Raw genomic sequence first — 13,775 nt, 5'->3', positions numbered from 1 at the left:
CTTCATTCTGTGACCAGCCAGCTTGTAAACAAGCCAAAAGTTTAGCTGAATTATCTAACCCACTTTACTCAGGGGGAGAAAACTGAAATTGAGGCCACCTGAAACGTTGTGATACTGTAGCTCAAGGCTGAACCAGAAAGCCAGCGTGTAAACTGTGATGGATGTTTACAACAGACAGTTTGGGTTAGTTTACTGTGTGTCTTTATTTTCTCTTCCAAATAAGTTTGGCTAACCTGAGGGTTTGTTTACCACCTGTCCAACTGTCTGACTGCTTGTGTTTCTCGCCTTGTCACTTCTTATTTAGCAGTGTCACCACGTTTTCCAAAACGTCAGCAATTAACTTTATGAGGACAATATTATAATTAATGATAGGAGCGACAGCCAAAACAATAAAAACAAGATTCAAGTTATGGAAAAACAAAATTTTCCCTTTAAAAAGTAACTCAATATCTGTCATGACACCTTCTCCTCTGAGGGAAACTAGTACAACTGTGTGCAAAATTATATTTCCTATTTATGGAAGTAACTGCAATCATTTTTTTTTTTGAAGAACTAAAGAAGTTGAAAAAAAAAAAGCATAATCAAAGTTGGTATAGTGCCTTTATTTGATGCAGAATACCAAAGCAATTTCAAAAAGCTTTGCCAAAATGGAGAACAACAGTAAAAAAGTTATAATACACTGTACATCAGAGTTATTATAGTTTTGTATTTTTCATTAGTTTTTGTTTGTATCTTGTTTTTAATTGCTGTTTTCAATTCAGTTTAGTGGGTTTGCTGGTTTCACTTTAGTTTTTAGTGTTTAGCTTTTTTATAAGCTTTGGTATTACTTTTAGTTTTTCATTGTAATATGGGGGGTATTTGTCAGAGGCAAGATTTAAGAAGTTAAACCCATCCATGATCCCACGTTACTTCACAATAACAAATGTTTTGTTATTGTTTTAATGTAAGAGAGACCTAGTGGCAGAAATTACATATTGTGCCTTTAACTAATTGATTAATTAACCTTGTATATTTGTATATTATCTAAATATAGAGTATATAAAGGATGATGCACACACTGAAGGTGTTTATTTCACAATAATGACCTGCTCATTGTACATTGATTTGTGTATTACATGGTTACTTACAAAGAAATCAATAATTTGCCACAAAATACTGATTTGCTCCTGAGTCTGTGATCAGAGCTGCATCCATAGCAATGGTCTGTTATTCAGAGCTTACAGACCTTAGGATGCTGTAATTGACCAGTCAGAATTGAATATATCAAAGCCATGCAATAAGCTATCTTTTAGTAGATTTCCAGATAAAGAGCCCTTGCAATTGTTATGGGCGAGTTCTGAGTTTGAGTTCTGTCATAAGTACTACTATTGTACCAAACAATTATTTTCGAGTTTATTTTAAAAAATCAGCACTGTACTGTTTTTTTCTATCCAAAGAAATGTCAACAGATCTTAAGAGGCTTCAGTATTCATGGCTTCCTTAAAAGAGTGATTTTATTTTGTTTGTTTCAGACAGAATCTTGCCTCCCAGCCACACAACAATATATACAATACATATTTCTATTTGAATTGTCATATTTGATCCAGAGGAATTCATCCTTCTCTGAATCACTGCACTTTCTTTTTCAGACTTTCTCAAAGCATAGTGCTTCCATTTTTCTCAACCTGGATTCCTGACTGAAATTGGAGTGTGGCGCTCGTTACACTGACACAGCTGTCAACCGGTCGACATATGATTGGTTGGTATGTGTCGTCATTCCAAAACTGTCTGACACGGTGAGTCAGGTTTCAGAAAAAAAGGAGCGATGATAGTTTTCTGGGTCGTTGTTTCGATACTTGTTCAGTCAGGGCAGGTATCCTGATGTGACCCGAGCCAGACTGAGGAACAGAAACATTTCATTCTGTACCTAGATTTTATAGAAACTTCTTCATACGTTGTTCTTAAAATGGTATCTGCTGTGCAACAAACCTGGAGAACTATTTGCTCTGGAGAGCTCTTTTTGACTGCGGCTATAAATATCACAGCGCGGATGAGCGCTGAATGAATGCTGGCGTGGGAGTGAGCAGTGTATTAGTTGTACCTGACAGGAGCCCCCCTTGCCAGCGCCGGGCGCAGCAGCACAGTGATGGTGCTCTCCGACTCACTCAGCGGAGAGGGGATGTCTTCATAGTCAAACACCGGGGCTGAGAACAGGAGGAAAGACAGAAAAACACACAGAAGAGTTAAGGCAGAGCCAAAAACACAATAATGCTGTGGAGGAAAATTTGGAATATTTGATTGGGAAACATCAAATATCACTAATTCTTTAGGATTGAGACAAACTGTATTTTGAGAAGGTTTTGATTTTTACTCAATTAAGGTGGGAAAATATTTTTTAAAAGATGAAACTCTTATTAAACCTTGTAACGGGCCAACCTCCTAGTAATTGAAGTTTTTATGAAATGTAGACGTCAAATCAGTCAGATGGAAAGTCTGACAGAGTTGACAAAATGTTAAATTTTTTTCATTTCACAGCAGAGTCACAGTGAGCAGCCATTTTATTTTTTAAAGTGTCTCAGAGTTCTCTTAATGCTAATCAAAATACACATTTTTTAAACCATAATTCTTATTTAGCTTTAATTTAAAATGGCTACAGAGTTTATATGTTATGATTGAGACACATCTGATAGCAATATTATTTAATGAATTCATAAAAAAAAAAGAAAGTTTACCAGTGTTTGAATAGTATTCCCGCCTTTTATAAATTGGTAAGCGAGACAAAGGTCCTTAGGGTATAGCTAAACGTTTTTATGCCTGATTAAATCATGTTTCTGTAAAAAACTGACGGAAATCTGGGGCACAACTTTAAAGAGCCAACATTTTCAAAAAAAGAAAAAAAAAGATTTTTAAAACCAAGATGATTATAATAGCTCATTTTTATACCTCTCCGTAGGTATTGTTTGTTTAAGAAGTTGTGAATTCTTGTCTGGGACACAGGTGTTTTCTGGGACTAAACAAGTTTAGAAGTTAAACTAAAGCAAACCAAAACATTTCATAAATTACATGTTTCATGTAAATAAATTCTTAAAAATCTTGTAATGCAACTATAAATGTGTGTACTGAGTTTGTCGCAACACAGAAACTTGTGTTACTAACCAACCAGCCAAATTTGAATTAATAAAAAATCACTATGTATAGAAAATTAGGTAGTTTAGCTCTGAAATGCTGGGAATGTGTTGTCTCAGCTGTCTCAATGTCAAACACATTGTGGGGGGGGGGGGCAGCATAGATTCATGGGGCTTCTATAGTGTTGGGGGACCATGACTCTGGCACATCACCAAGTCATGTTTCAGGTCCACCCAAGGAAACATGAACGGTCTAACTTCACAATTCAGTCCCCCAGAGTGCTCAGTCTTTTTACGTGTTTTCAGCAACTGTTTTCTAACATGCATAATGTGTTCAGAAGTAAAAAAAAAAAAACTAAACTTTTCCTTTACACAATCTTTAAAGAATACATTTTCAGCTAAAAAATGGAATTAGTGTTGCTATTAATAATATTTAAAGTTGTTTTTGCTAGAACATGATTTGTCCCAATTTTCAAAAAGGGGTGATGTGTGTTGTTTGTTTGAGGGTTTAAAAAGGTATGTAGCTGCACTCCTGCTTGGATACTTTAGTCATTTTTCTACCCCTACATAAAAAGATAGAGTGCGCTATCTTTATTCATTACCCGCACATGTCCCCTGTGTACTACAGTGTGTGCAGGCCTCCCACACAGTGCCACTGACTGATGATGACTAGAAACAGCAGCCAACTACAGAGAAAACAAGAGGCCCTTATAATATAATTAGGACAGATCTCAAAGCTGCACAACCTCAGTAAAGCTCTGGGGACAATGAGGTTGAGTGTTCCCATCTCTGTTTACTACAGGGAGTGAATTAACTGGAGTATGTAGTGAGGCAAATGGCTACCCTGGTACAACAGATAAGCCGAAACAAAAAAAAAAAGGCTGCAGCAGGGAAGTGGGAATGTTTCTGCGTCGGAGGCATTAATGCTTGTTGTAAAAATCTGCTTGTGTAACCTGTCATCCTGATAAACACACACCCGAGCTCGCACACAACAGCTGAGGTCTGCATTATACAGAAGCGGTGTCGAGGAGGGTTTGAGCCAGCCCGCCTGTTTGGTGGATAAATCCGCCGCCATGAATTATGAAAGGACTAATAGTGCAACATTACACTTTCACGCTCGCTACCAAAACGGCGCAGGATGCTGGCTCCCCGCTGGGCTTTTCTGACAGCGCAGCCAGGAGGGAGCATGTGAGGCTGTAGGTTGAATTGTATACCTTGACAGCTGTGAGCCCACACAGGCCACCCTCTAAAGCAGATGGAGCAGGTACAGATAATAAGGCGGCATGGAGAACAGGCTGCATTATCTACAGTGTGGGGTTAGCACAAATAAAGGGCTCAAGATTAGTCGTAATTCTGGTAAAATTCATGGTGTTTAGACCCTTTGAGGCTCATTTTTATTCACATTTACTTTGTTTCTTTTATCATCCTTTCAAAATTTCTCTTTGTGTCTTTGGTACGTGTTAAATACAAACACAGACAAAGACCAACTGATACTTCCTAAGCCCCGCCCCTTTTTGGAACCTCTGTTAACATTCTATCATCTATTTTGAAGAGAAAAACACATTTTGATGAAAAAGAAATTGACGTAGGCGTGCTCCCATAGCTCAGTTGATAGAGCGTTCGCCCCATGTACTGAGGCTGTTGGTCCTCTGCAGCAGTCACTGGTTCGATTCCCACCTGTGGCCCGTTTACTGCATGTCATTCTCCCTCTCTCTACCCCCTTTCCTGTCATATCTTCAGTTGTCCCTATCCGAATAAAGGCAAAAGCCCAAAAAAAAATCTTTAAAAAAAAAAAAATGACATGAAAGATGTTGCTGGGGATCTTTAAAAGCGACATATGTAGCCCATAGCTGCAACGATTGCTAACCAGCTAACTAATCTACTTTAGTCATTAGCTAGTTAACTAAGCTGTGTCCAAAATTATACACTAACATGATTTTTAGTTAGCTAAGACAGTAGGTGAGATTTTAGTAAGCTCAAAACCGTGTGCATACTATTTCCAGGAAAATATTACAGTAGTAACTGAACATTATGCTGGCATAAATATCCCACAGTGCAATGCAGTAGTAATGACAACAGCAACAGTGTAAGAGACAAAGGAGAACAGCCACAAGACAGCTCTGATGTGATAATGCTTCAGTTTAAAGCTAACTGGCAAGGAGGCTCTCAGGAAGTGCTGTGATATGTGCTGAGCAACGCATCCAAAAAAATACACACTACTATTTATTTACACAAAAGTACGTTAAACAATAGTACACATTTTGGGTACATAGTGCATAGTATGTGATTTCGGACGCAATGCTAGTCTTTTGCTACGAAGCAAAAGCTAACTAGCTAATCTATATTGTTAATAATTGTTACAAGAAAGGTTTAAAAAAATAGATGCAAACATAGGTCCAAACACAGACGTACGTCCTTGCGCTCCACATGTTTGTACCTATTTTTCAACTGACAAGATTGTGGCAGGATTATTTAATCAATTAATTGTTTTGAGTCACTCTTGAAGAAAAAAAAAATCCAAATTCTCTGATTTCAACTTCTTAAATCTAAATATTTTCTGGTTACTTTACTCCTCTCTGGCAGTAAAGTGAATACCTTTGACTTGTGGACAAGATATTTGAGGACGTCACTTTGGAATTTGATCAACACATCAACAACAACTGATCTAGAAAACAATTGTCCCATTAATCGACTACGAAAATAGTCATCAGTTGCGGTCCTAATTGTGTGCACAAACTACTTAATTGTGCTCTTGAATTAATACATTGTGTGCACTAATTAACACAATATACCTTTAATGATAGTTGACATTTAATCATTCATTCATGGCTGGTAAAGATAACACAATGTTATTTAAAAGGCAAACAGGACAATCTGAATCACTATCCAAAATCTAAACCAAACTGCATCAAACCAAAGCGGTTCATTTAGATTACATTGTCTCTGGCCTGACACTTCTAACAGCTTTATTTCAATGTCGCATCACAACTGTAAAACAGAGTGTCGAGGTGACAAGGACAGATGTAATGAATGCAAGTGTTAGCTTTTATTCATGCACACAAATGATTCATTTTAAGAGCTTTCTCACAAAGAGAATGTTTGTGCCGGTCTGCGGTTAAAGGAAGAATGTCGCACTCCTTCAGCCTCGGCTTCAACAGAAGACAAAAATGAAAATTCACCCGGCTACTTGAGATTCTTGACAGATTAATGTAGGCATAGGTTGTGTTAGGCATTTTGAGCAACACAAAAAAAGGCTTGAAATAGCAGCATCTCAGGTTTCAAGCTTGCCACTCTTCCTCAGGCAGCATCAAGAGCTTTATACGGACGGATCTCCAGAAATAAGACAAAAGGAGAAAGTGAGCTGTTTGGGGAGCCTGCTGTTCACTATTTCTGTATGAATTCCTGGAAAAAAAAAAACACCAAATCATCCACACGTTCTACTATCTCACAGTTTTTTTCTTATGGGAAAACTTCACAATAGAATGTGATGTTTCATCTGAGTAAACACAATTAGTGAAACAGCTCGCAGATACCCATTTGTAGACGAGTGCTGCAACATTCCCCACGGACACGTTTTTACAGACCGATCTCAAGATCCATACCGGCAACCTTTTCACTCACAAACACGGCTGCTCTAATTTCTCTGCCGCTGCGTCGCTTTTCAGTGATAAACACAGACTCAGTTTGCGGTGATGCTGCCTGAACAAAGCTGTTTTCACCCAAACCGCTCAGACGGAACAGTCCTACTTCACTATAATTCAGGTCTGCTGTTATTCCATCAGACGAAGGCAATGCATGTCTGAAAGCTGTTTGGCTGAGGGAAAAGGAAGATAATTTTGTATAATTTAAAAGTATACGTGTAATTTAATCAGAAGCTCTTCAAAAGAGGGGAATTACAAGTCATTACTTGGTCTTTTTTCGCTTTCGCCTACACGTGCTTTGAGTAAAAACACGCTTTTCTCCTTGAAAAAGAAAGGGTTTTTTTCTTTAAAGCGGCATTGTTACAATGTCTGGATTATGCACATAATAAGCAAGTTGATAGTATAATTATTGGAGTTCTCCAATCAAGAATATACTTTTAACTTACAATCACACGCTCACATGAACACACTAAACTACTCGCTGCTGCAACTGAACCAGGCATAAAGGTGTAGCAGACAGTACAAAGCTTCACCTGAGATGTTGGTGGTGATCTCAGTGAGCGCCGTCTGGCCGAAGCCCTTGGCGGTTCGGGCCCGAACTGACACCAGGTAGGTGGTTCCGGGATGCAGGCCGGAGAACATGTGGTACGTCTCGTTCCTCAGCTTGGACACCGTGCGGCGAGGACCTGGCACGTTAATGCCCGGGTCTGATGACTCAATACTCTGGTAGCTGATCTGGAAAGAAGGAAAAGAGGGAACTGGATTAAAACAAGATTCTTTGAGTTTTTAACGGTACATAGACAAATTGATGCTTTGTGTTAAATGCTAATATGCTTAAATTGAGCCTGCGCGTGCCTCATAATAACATGCGTCTTGGGTGATCTGATCATAAGTGCACAGCTCTAAATACAGGTGTATTAAACACAACTGAGGACTCATTGAGATCCAAGTTCTCAGACCACACTCAAAGATTTTCTGGGTTGCATGTGGCCATATTATTTTAGCAGTGTGTATGCAAATATGCCCTGGGCCGCATTAATGGACCGCCTACTCAACCGACATCCTGTCAGTGCACACTAAACAACTGTCTGATTTCCATTAGGTCCAATGTAATGCAAATTATGTGCTTGGGCTGTCTTGTGTGCTTGTTTTAACTGATTTCACCACTTAACTGGCAACGGCAACATCCCCAGACTCCCTTGCAAAACTGCACAATTTTGAGAGTCATTGAGTGAGGAGAAACTTTGCAAACTTTTCAAAATGTCTACAGAATATTCTTCAAGTCACTGGTGCCTTTGTGTAAATTCGGCATTAAATACAATACATTCAGTTGTTTTTTTCATTGGAAAAAACATGGTGGCATTTTTTTCGGCATTGCTGTACAGGTGGCTGTTCTGCATATGAAGAGCTTCTACCTGCTAACATTTGCACATTTGTGCAAACAGCCTCAATGACAATGCTAACATACCAATAATATTTATGGTAACATTTGCTAATTTGCACAGAGACACAGCAGAGGCTGATGGGAACTTATTGGACATGATGACCTGATGATGGCGTAGATGAAAATTTCAATCACCATTTGCCTCACTGTGGTCCATTAGGAGCTCTTGAGTTTATGCAAATGATCAAACTTTTTCAAATGTCAAAGACTTTTGGCTTTCACCTGAGGATGTGCTCAAAATGAGGTCATGGTAAGTATTTCCAAATTTATATCACTGTTAGGTCAGAACAAATCTTATTGTACCAGCCTGCAGACTATTCATAATATGACTCACATTCTATAGCTTATTTATCACACCAGCTGAAAGATTGAATTTAGATGGCATTTTATTTAAAGGCTCTCTCACAAGAAACGCCTCTCAATTAATCTTCGGACTTAATGCAAAAAGATGTCGTCTCACAGCGCAGATCTAATAAATCTTATGCTGCAGTTAGCCACTGATAATCAGACTCAGGTACATTCTGTGTCACACTCTGGTTCTACAGCACCGCTGGCCTGATTTTACACTGCTCTCCGGATTAGTAGATAAAGAAAAGCCAGAGAAAAAACAAGTGCTGAAGATGACAAGTACGTATGAAGACCAGCGTGATGTTATTGCTTTTATGTTGCAATTTGATGAATGTCTTTAAGTCTGTAAAGCATGTTTCCCTCCCATTCATTCAGTGCATGCTGGGATAGGCTTCAGCCGCCATGACCCTGAAGAGAATGAGCAGTTTTGAAAATGAAAGAACTAATGGATGCTTTTAAACTTTTGAATAAACATCTGTGCTGATGGCTATGACATATGACTTTCTCTGGTCAGCTAAGAAACACCCACGAGGCTGGACACATCCTGTTCCAAATGTAGTGATGATAACACTAAGAGGTTTTGTCCAGGCAGACACCCAAAGGACAATCACTAAACTACTACAAAAGCTGTTAATGCAAATGTTTGTGTGTAGGAAGTAGTACGAATGGGACTAATGCAATGTTCACATAAAGAAACAAACTGTTTCCTGTTATATGTCTTGTTACTATGTGTTTAGATGAGTGGGGGGCAAACAACGTGACCGGTTGGGTTGAAAGCTAAGCAAATTTTAGATGCAGTGCCTTTGCAAAGTCCGTGGAATGGAAAGATGCTTTGTAGAAAAATTTGGCTGTGACAGCAGGAATCAATCAGTCAAAGATGTGTCCATGTGAGTTCAAAATTTTTCAACTTGAGTAAAAAAATTGTACTTATTCCCGTGCATTGTGAACTTTCCGGTGAGCACTTGCATAAGCACGGTCAATGCAGGCATTGCTACCTAGCTTATAGATCAAGTGTGTAAAATTTAAAGATATCTATTGGCAAAATATATGAAATGGAATATAATATTGATACGTATATTTTCATTAGTGTATAATCACCTGAAAATGAGAATTGTTGTATTTTTGTTACCTCAGAATGAGGCATATATATCTGAGGGAGAGTTTCACGGCCACAGTAGTTTCCGACAAACTTCGAAGTGGAGGGTGAGGTCAGGCGTATTCAGTTACTTATAATCTAAAAACCTCACAGTTAGATGCCACTAAATGTTGTATGTGTGATGTTACATTGGCTGTTGGGGGCAAAAACACGGACAGCACAGACAGTCCAATGGTCAGATTGCAAAAGATTGCTTTGCTTTCTGTCTGAGCACATCTTGAAACTCATAATGTTATTGGCCTAAGGGAGAATGTCTCTGTCAGATGCTCAGTTTTGCTGACTTGGTGATGTATGGCTTATACTCCCAAAAAGATGCATGGCTGTTCTGTTTATACTATTTTATGGAGTCCAGGGGAATGGATAGTCAGTTTGCTATAGCTTTATACTGTAGGTATAGCTAGAGAGTGTAGAGAATATTATAGATTCAAGAGGAAACTGACAGAAAAGCAAGGAAAGTTGCAATTACAAATCTGTCTGCTACATCATGGCCAGCACCATGGATTTATCAATGCACAGCACAGACTACTGATATCACACACACCTCAGTCAGATAAAGGAGCTGTGAGTCCAGGGTGTCTGCATATATTAGCCAGTTAAATCTAAGACTTTTTATATCAGACTGTTCTGATGAAAACAGACCATTGACAGTTCATGGTTCAGACAGACAGTTCTGATCATCGAGTCTGGAAGAACAATAAAATGAATCACTAAAACCATTTTAAAATTAATATTTTATGTTACATTATTGATTTTTTTGGTACATAACCATGCTTAAAAAAAGCAGGTTAATACACAGTGAGCAGGTCACTATGGCAAAATAAAGCCATAAAATCATTTTTAAATGAATGTTTTGTGTCACACAAATGTGTGCCATATTTTTTGGCGGGGTAAGTGACCATATAATAAGCGTGAGCGGGTCATTATTGAGGAATAAACCCCTTCAGGATGATTAAATACCTGCATCATCCTGCTGGGATTTATTTCACAATAATGACCTTCTCATAGTACATTACCTCTTACTTAATGCTACTATTTAATCAAATTTAAGGCCAATTTCGTAATAAGACTAGACATCAGCTGTCAAAATACAGGCATACACTTCTGAGTAAATACATATATTACTTTTATTAGCCAAAACCCAAAAGCCTGACCAGGATAATGGAGGCATTTGAACTCAATTCTTGCACTTGGAGTGAATTTTAGACCGTTTTAGACCCCACTACAGCATTTAATGAATAATTATTTAAGACCATCCTAAACCAAATTTAAGACTATCAATAGAATTGAAGGTATTCTACCAGTAAATGAGAATTTACAACATTTTAAAGGGATTGTTCACCCAAAAATGAAAATTCAGCCATTATCTACTCATTCTGATGCTGATTGAAGGTTGGTTCCTGTTACAAATGCAAGAAACTTTTTTACAAATGATGAGCAGTTTGTCAAGGTTGTGTGAGGATCAGCCAGGTGGAGTCCCATATGTGGCCTTTCCGTTATCAGACTTTGACTCTCTGGTATCTGCCTCAGTGTTGCACATCCAGAGCAGCAGCAGCTTGGAGGTTAGCGGCAAGGGCGCCTCATCTGTATGCAGAGCAAGCTTAAACCACCGCTAGATTCTCTGCTTCGTTCTCCACTTTCCGAGCTTCTGCCTGTGAATGGAAACTAGTTTCTCTCCCCATCAGGTGACCATGTGTTAAGCCGTAGTGGGTCTTCACATCCACTTGCAGGAAAAAAGCTTCCAAAGCCCTGTACTACAAAGGTCTACGGGTTGATATGGGGCCATCAATAATTAATTAGAAACATTTAAAGTTGCCCCCTTGTGGAGGCATCTCTTAGGCAAATAAGTAATTAGAGTGGTTGTCCCCCATGTAATTACAGCCCGAAGTCTGTGCCTCAGCTTCATTACCATATGAACATGTACAGTAAATCCCATGAACTGTGAAAAGTGGGTCCTCCCCACTCTAGTGGCTCAGACTCCTGTGTGCTACCAGCGTTTGGGCAAGAGACAGAAAAAAAACAAGCCCCGGGGAAATCAGAGAGGGGGAGCAGCACAGTCTTTAAAGTGAGCCGAGGAGACTTTCCCTTGATTTGAGTCATTATGCTGAGGGAGGATGAATAAAATAGATACTGGCAAGGGGAAAATAACATCCTACACCTGCAGAGGATTAGCGCGTGATGCGAAGGCAGCCGTATCGCTGTGGATTGTGGATCTTTTTTGCATGACTAACAACCTACCTCGTACTGCGTGATGAGGCCGTTGGGCTCCACCGGCTCCTCCCACTTGAGGAAGATCATGTCATCGAGCGGGGTGAAGGTCAGGGATTCCGGAGCGATGCCGCCAGGAACTGCAGCGGGAGAGAGAAAAAAAAACAGCCTCCTGTGAAACAAACACTCTGCCGGGGTCTAGAGTTAATGGAGTCCCGCGCGGGCATACCAGGGGGTAAAAACACCTTTGACAGAGCGAGAAAAGGCGCAGGGCCAGGGAAGGGACGGAGCAGGAGGGATCAGAGAGACGGAGCAGGGGGGGAGATGATGAAAGGAAGCCGAGGACCAGCTCGCTCTCAGCCCTCAGGATGAATTGAGATTCTGGCTTCTACTGTCTGATAACAGAGCACCGTGTCTTGGAGGATGACAGTCGATTTTTCTTCCTTAGCACCTTCTTGACAGAAAAACAGCAAAGTAATCCAACCTGTGAACTGCCTGAGTACTTCTCTGGGTTGTTTTGGTTTAATGAGATGCATCTCCTTAAAGGAGTACACCTACTTTTTTTTTGTGCCTGAAGTGTGTGGGACAGTTCACTAAGTTTGAGAATAAATAATCATCCACAGAGGATTGTTGGCTCTGGTTCTCTGTGGTGACACTTGGTGATAATAGCCTTCTAGCTTTAAAGAGACAGTTCTGATTTTTTCTGAAGTGGGGTTGTATGAGGTAAACCTCTGTAGTGAGTGTATTACCTACAGTAGATGGTGGTTGGCACACCCCCAGTCTGGAGAAGCAGCAGGACTTCCTGAATGATCCTACATTCTGTGATGTTTTGAAAAAAGTTACATGGAATACTTTATTTATTAAATATCATTCCTTCTTAGGAATTAGGACAAAAGCATATTTTAATTGGGTTATGATTTTTAGTCTATTATGCTGGAAACAATTTTAAAAGATTAAACTTGGAAAGATTTTATTAAATGTAGACGTCAGATTTTCCATCTGATGATGTCTTACAGAGTTGACAAAATATTCATTTTTTTCCATTTCACAGCATAACTTTTTTAATTTTTTAAAGTTGCTCAGAGTTCTCTTAATGTTAATCAAAATACACATTTTTAAACCAAATTCTTAATTACCTTTGATCTAGAAGGGCTACAGAGTTGACATGTTATGGTTGAGATACACCTGATAGCAATATTATTTAATAAATTGGTCGAGAAATAGAGTTTACCAGTGTTTGAGCAGTATTCCCACCTTTTTAAATGAGGAAGTGAGACAGGGGTCCTTAGGGTATAGCTAAACCTTTTTATGCCTGATTAAATCATCTTTGTAAAAGTCTGATAGAGATTAAAGATTATAATTATACATTTTTATACTCATGTTATCAGTAGGGATTGTAATTTTTAGATTTTTAAGGCTTTTAACACAGTTTTAAATTTGTTGTGAATTCTTGTCTGTAAGTTTAGAAAGTTTAGGAATGAAACATTTATAAAGCAAACCAAAACATTTCATAAATTACATACATATTCCATGAAGAATACATTTTCACCGGAGCATTGGTATTAGAGTGTTGGTATTAATAATTTTTTGATACTTTTTTTGGTAGGACATGATTTGTCCCAATTCTCAAGAATGGGTGATATATACATACTCAAGCTGGCATTGGGCATGAAACAAATATCATGAATTAGTTTTCCCTGTTCTGCAAAGCCTTGATTAATGCATTTAGTTTGACTTTTCTCGTATTTCTCATATTGGTGTTTTTTAATGATATGCACTGATTGAGCAAGTCACTGTCCTATTTAATCCTGCGTCTAGGATGCTTTTTTTTTTTTTTTACCATTTACACTATATGAATCCAGGTGTAAAAATTCACT

The 13,775-nt window shown here is 38.8% G+C and overlaps 1 protein-coding gene across 6 annotated transcripts in view; it reads right to left on the bottom strand.

Annotated features, from left to right (window-relative positions):
• ptprua (protein tyrosine phosphatase receptor type Ua) overlaps positions 1-13,775 on the bottom strand; it is a 310,129-nt gene that overhangs the window by 83,244 nt on the left and 213,110 nt on the right. For all 6 annotated transcript variants that reach the window (XM_084739999.1, XM_084740002.1, XM_084740000.1 and 3 more), the window contains exons 9-11: positions 11,929-12,038; positions 7,279-7,480; positions 2,081-2,183 (exon numbers count right to left, since the gene is read on the bottom strand). In XM_084739999.1, the coding sequence (XP_084596125.1) occupies positions 2,081-2,183; positions 7,279-7,480; positions 11,929-12,038 (415 nt within the window). The remainder of the gene's footprint in view (positions 1-2,080; positions 2,184-7,278; positions 7,481-11,928; positions 12,039-13,775) is intronic.

Source organism: Lutjanus erythropterus, chromosome 16, assembly GCF_056507025.1.
Source record: "Lutjanus erythropterus isolate fLutEry1 chromosome 16, fLutEry1.hap2, whole genome shotgun sequence".
NCBI classification, from domain to species: domain Eukaryota; kingdom Metazoa; phylum Chordata; class Actinopteri; order Lutjaniformes; family Lutjanidae; genus Lutjanus; species Lutjanus erythropterus.
This window is presented reverse-complemented; position numbering and strand designations above follow the sequence as displayed.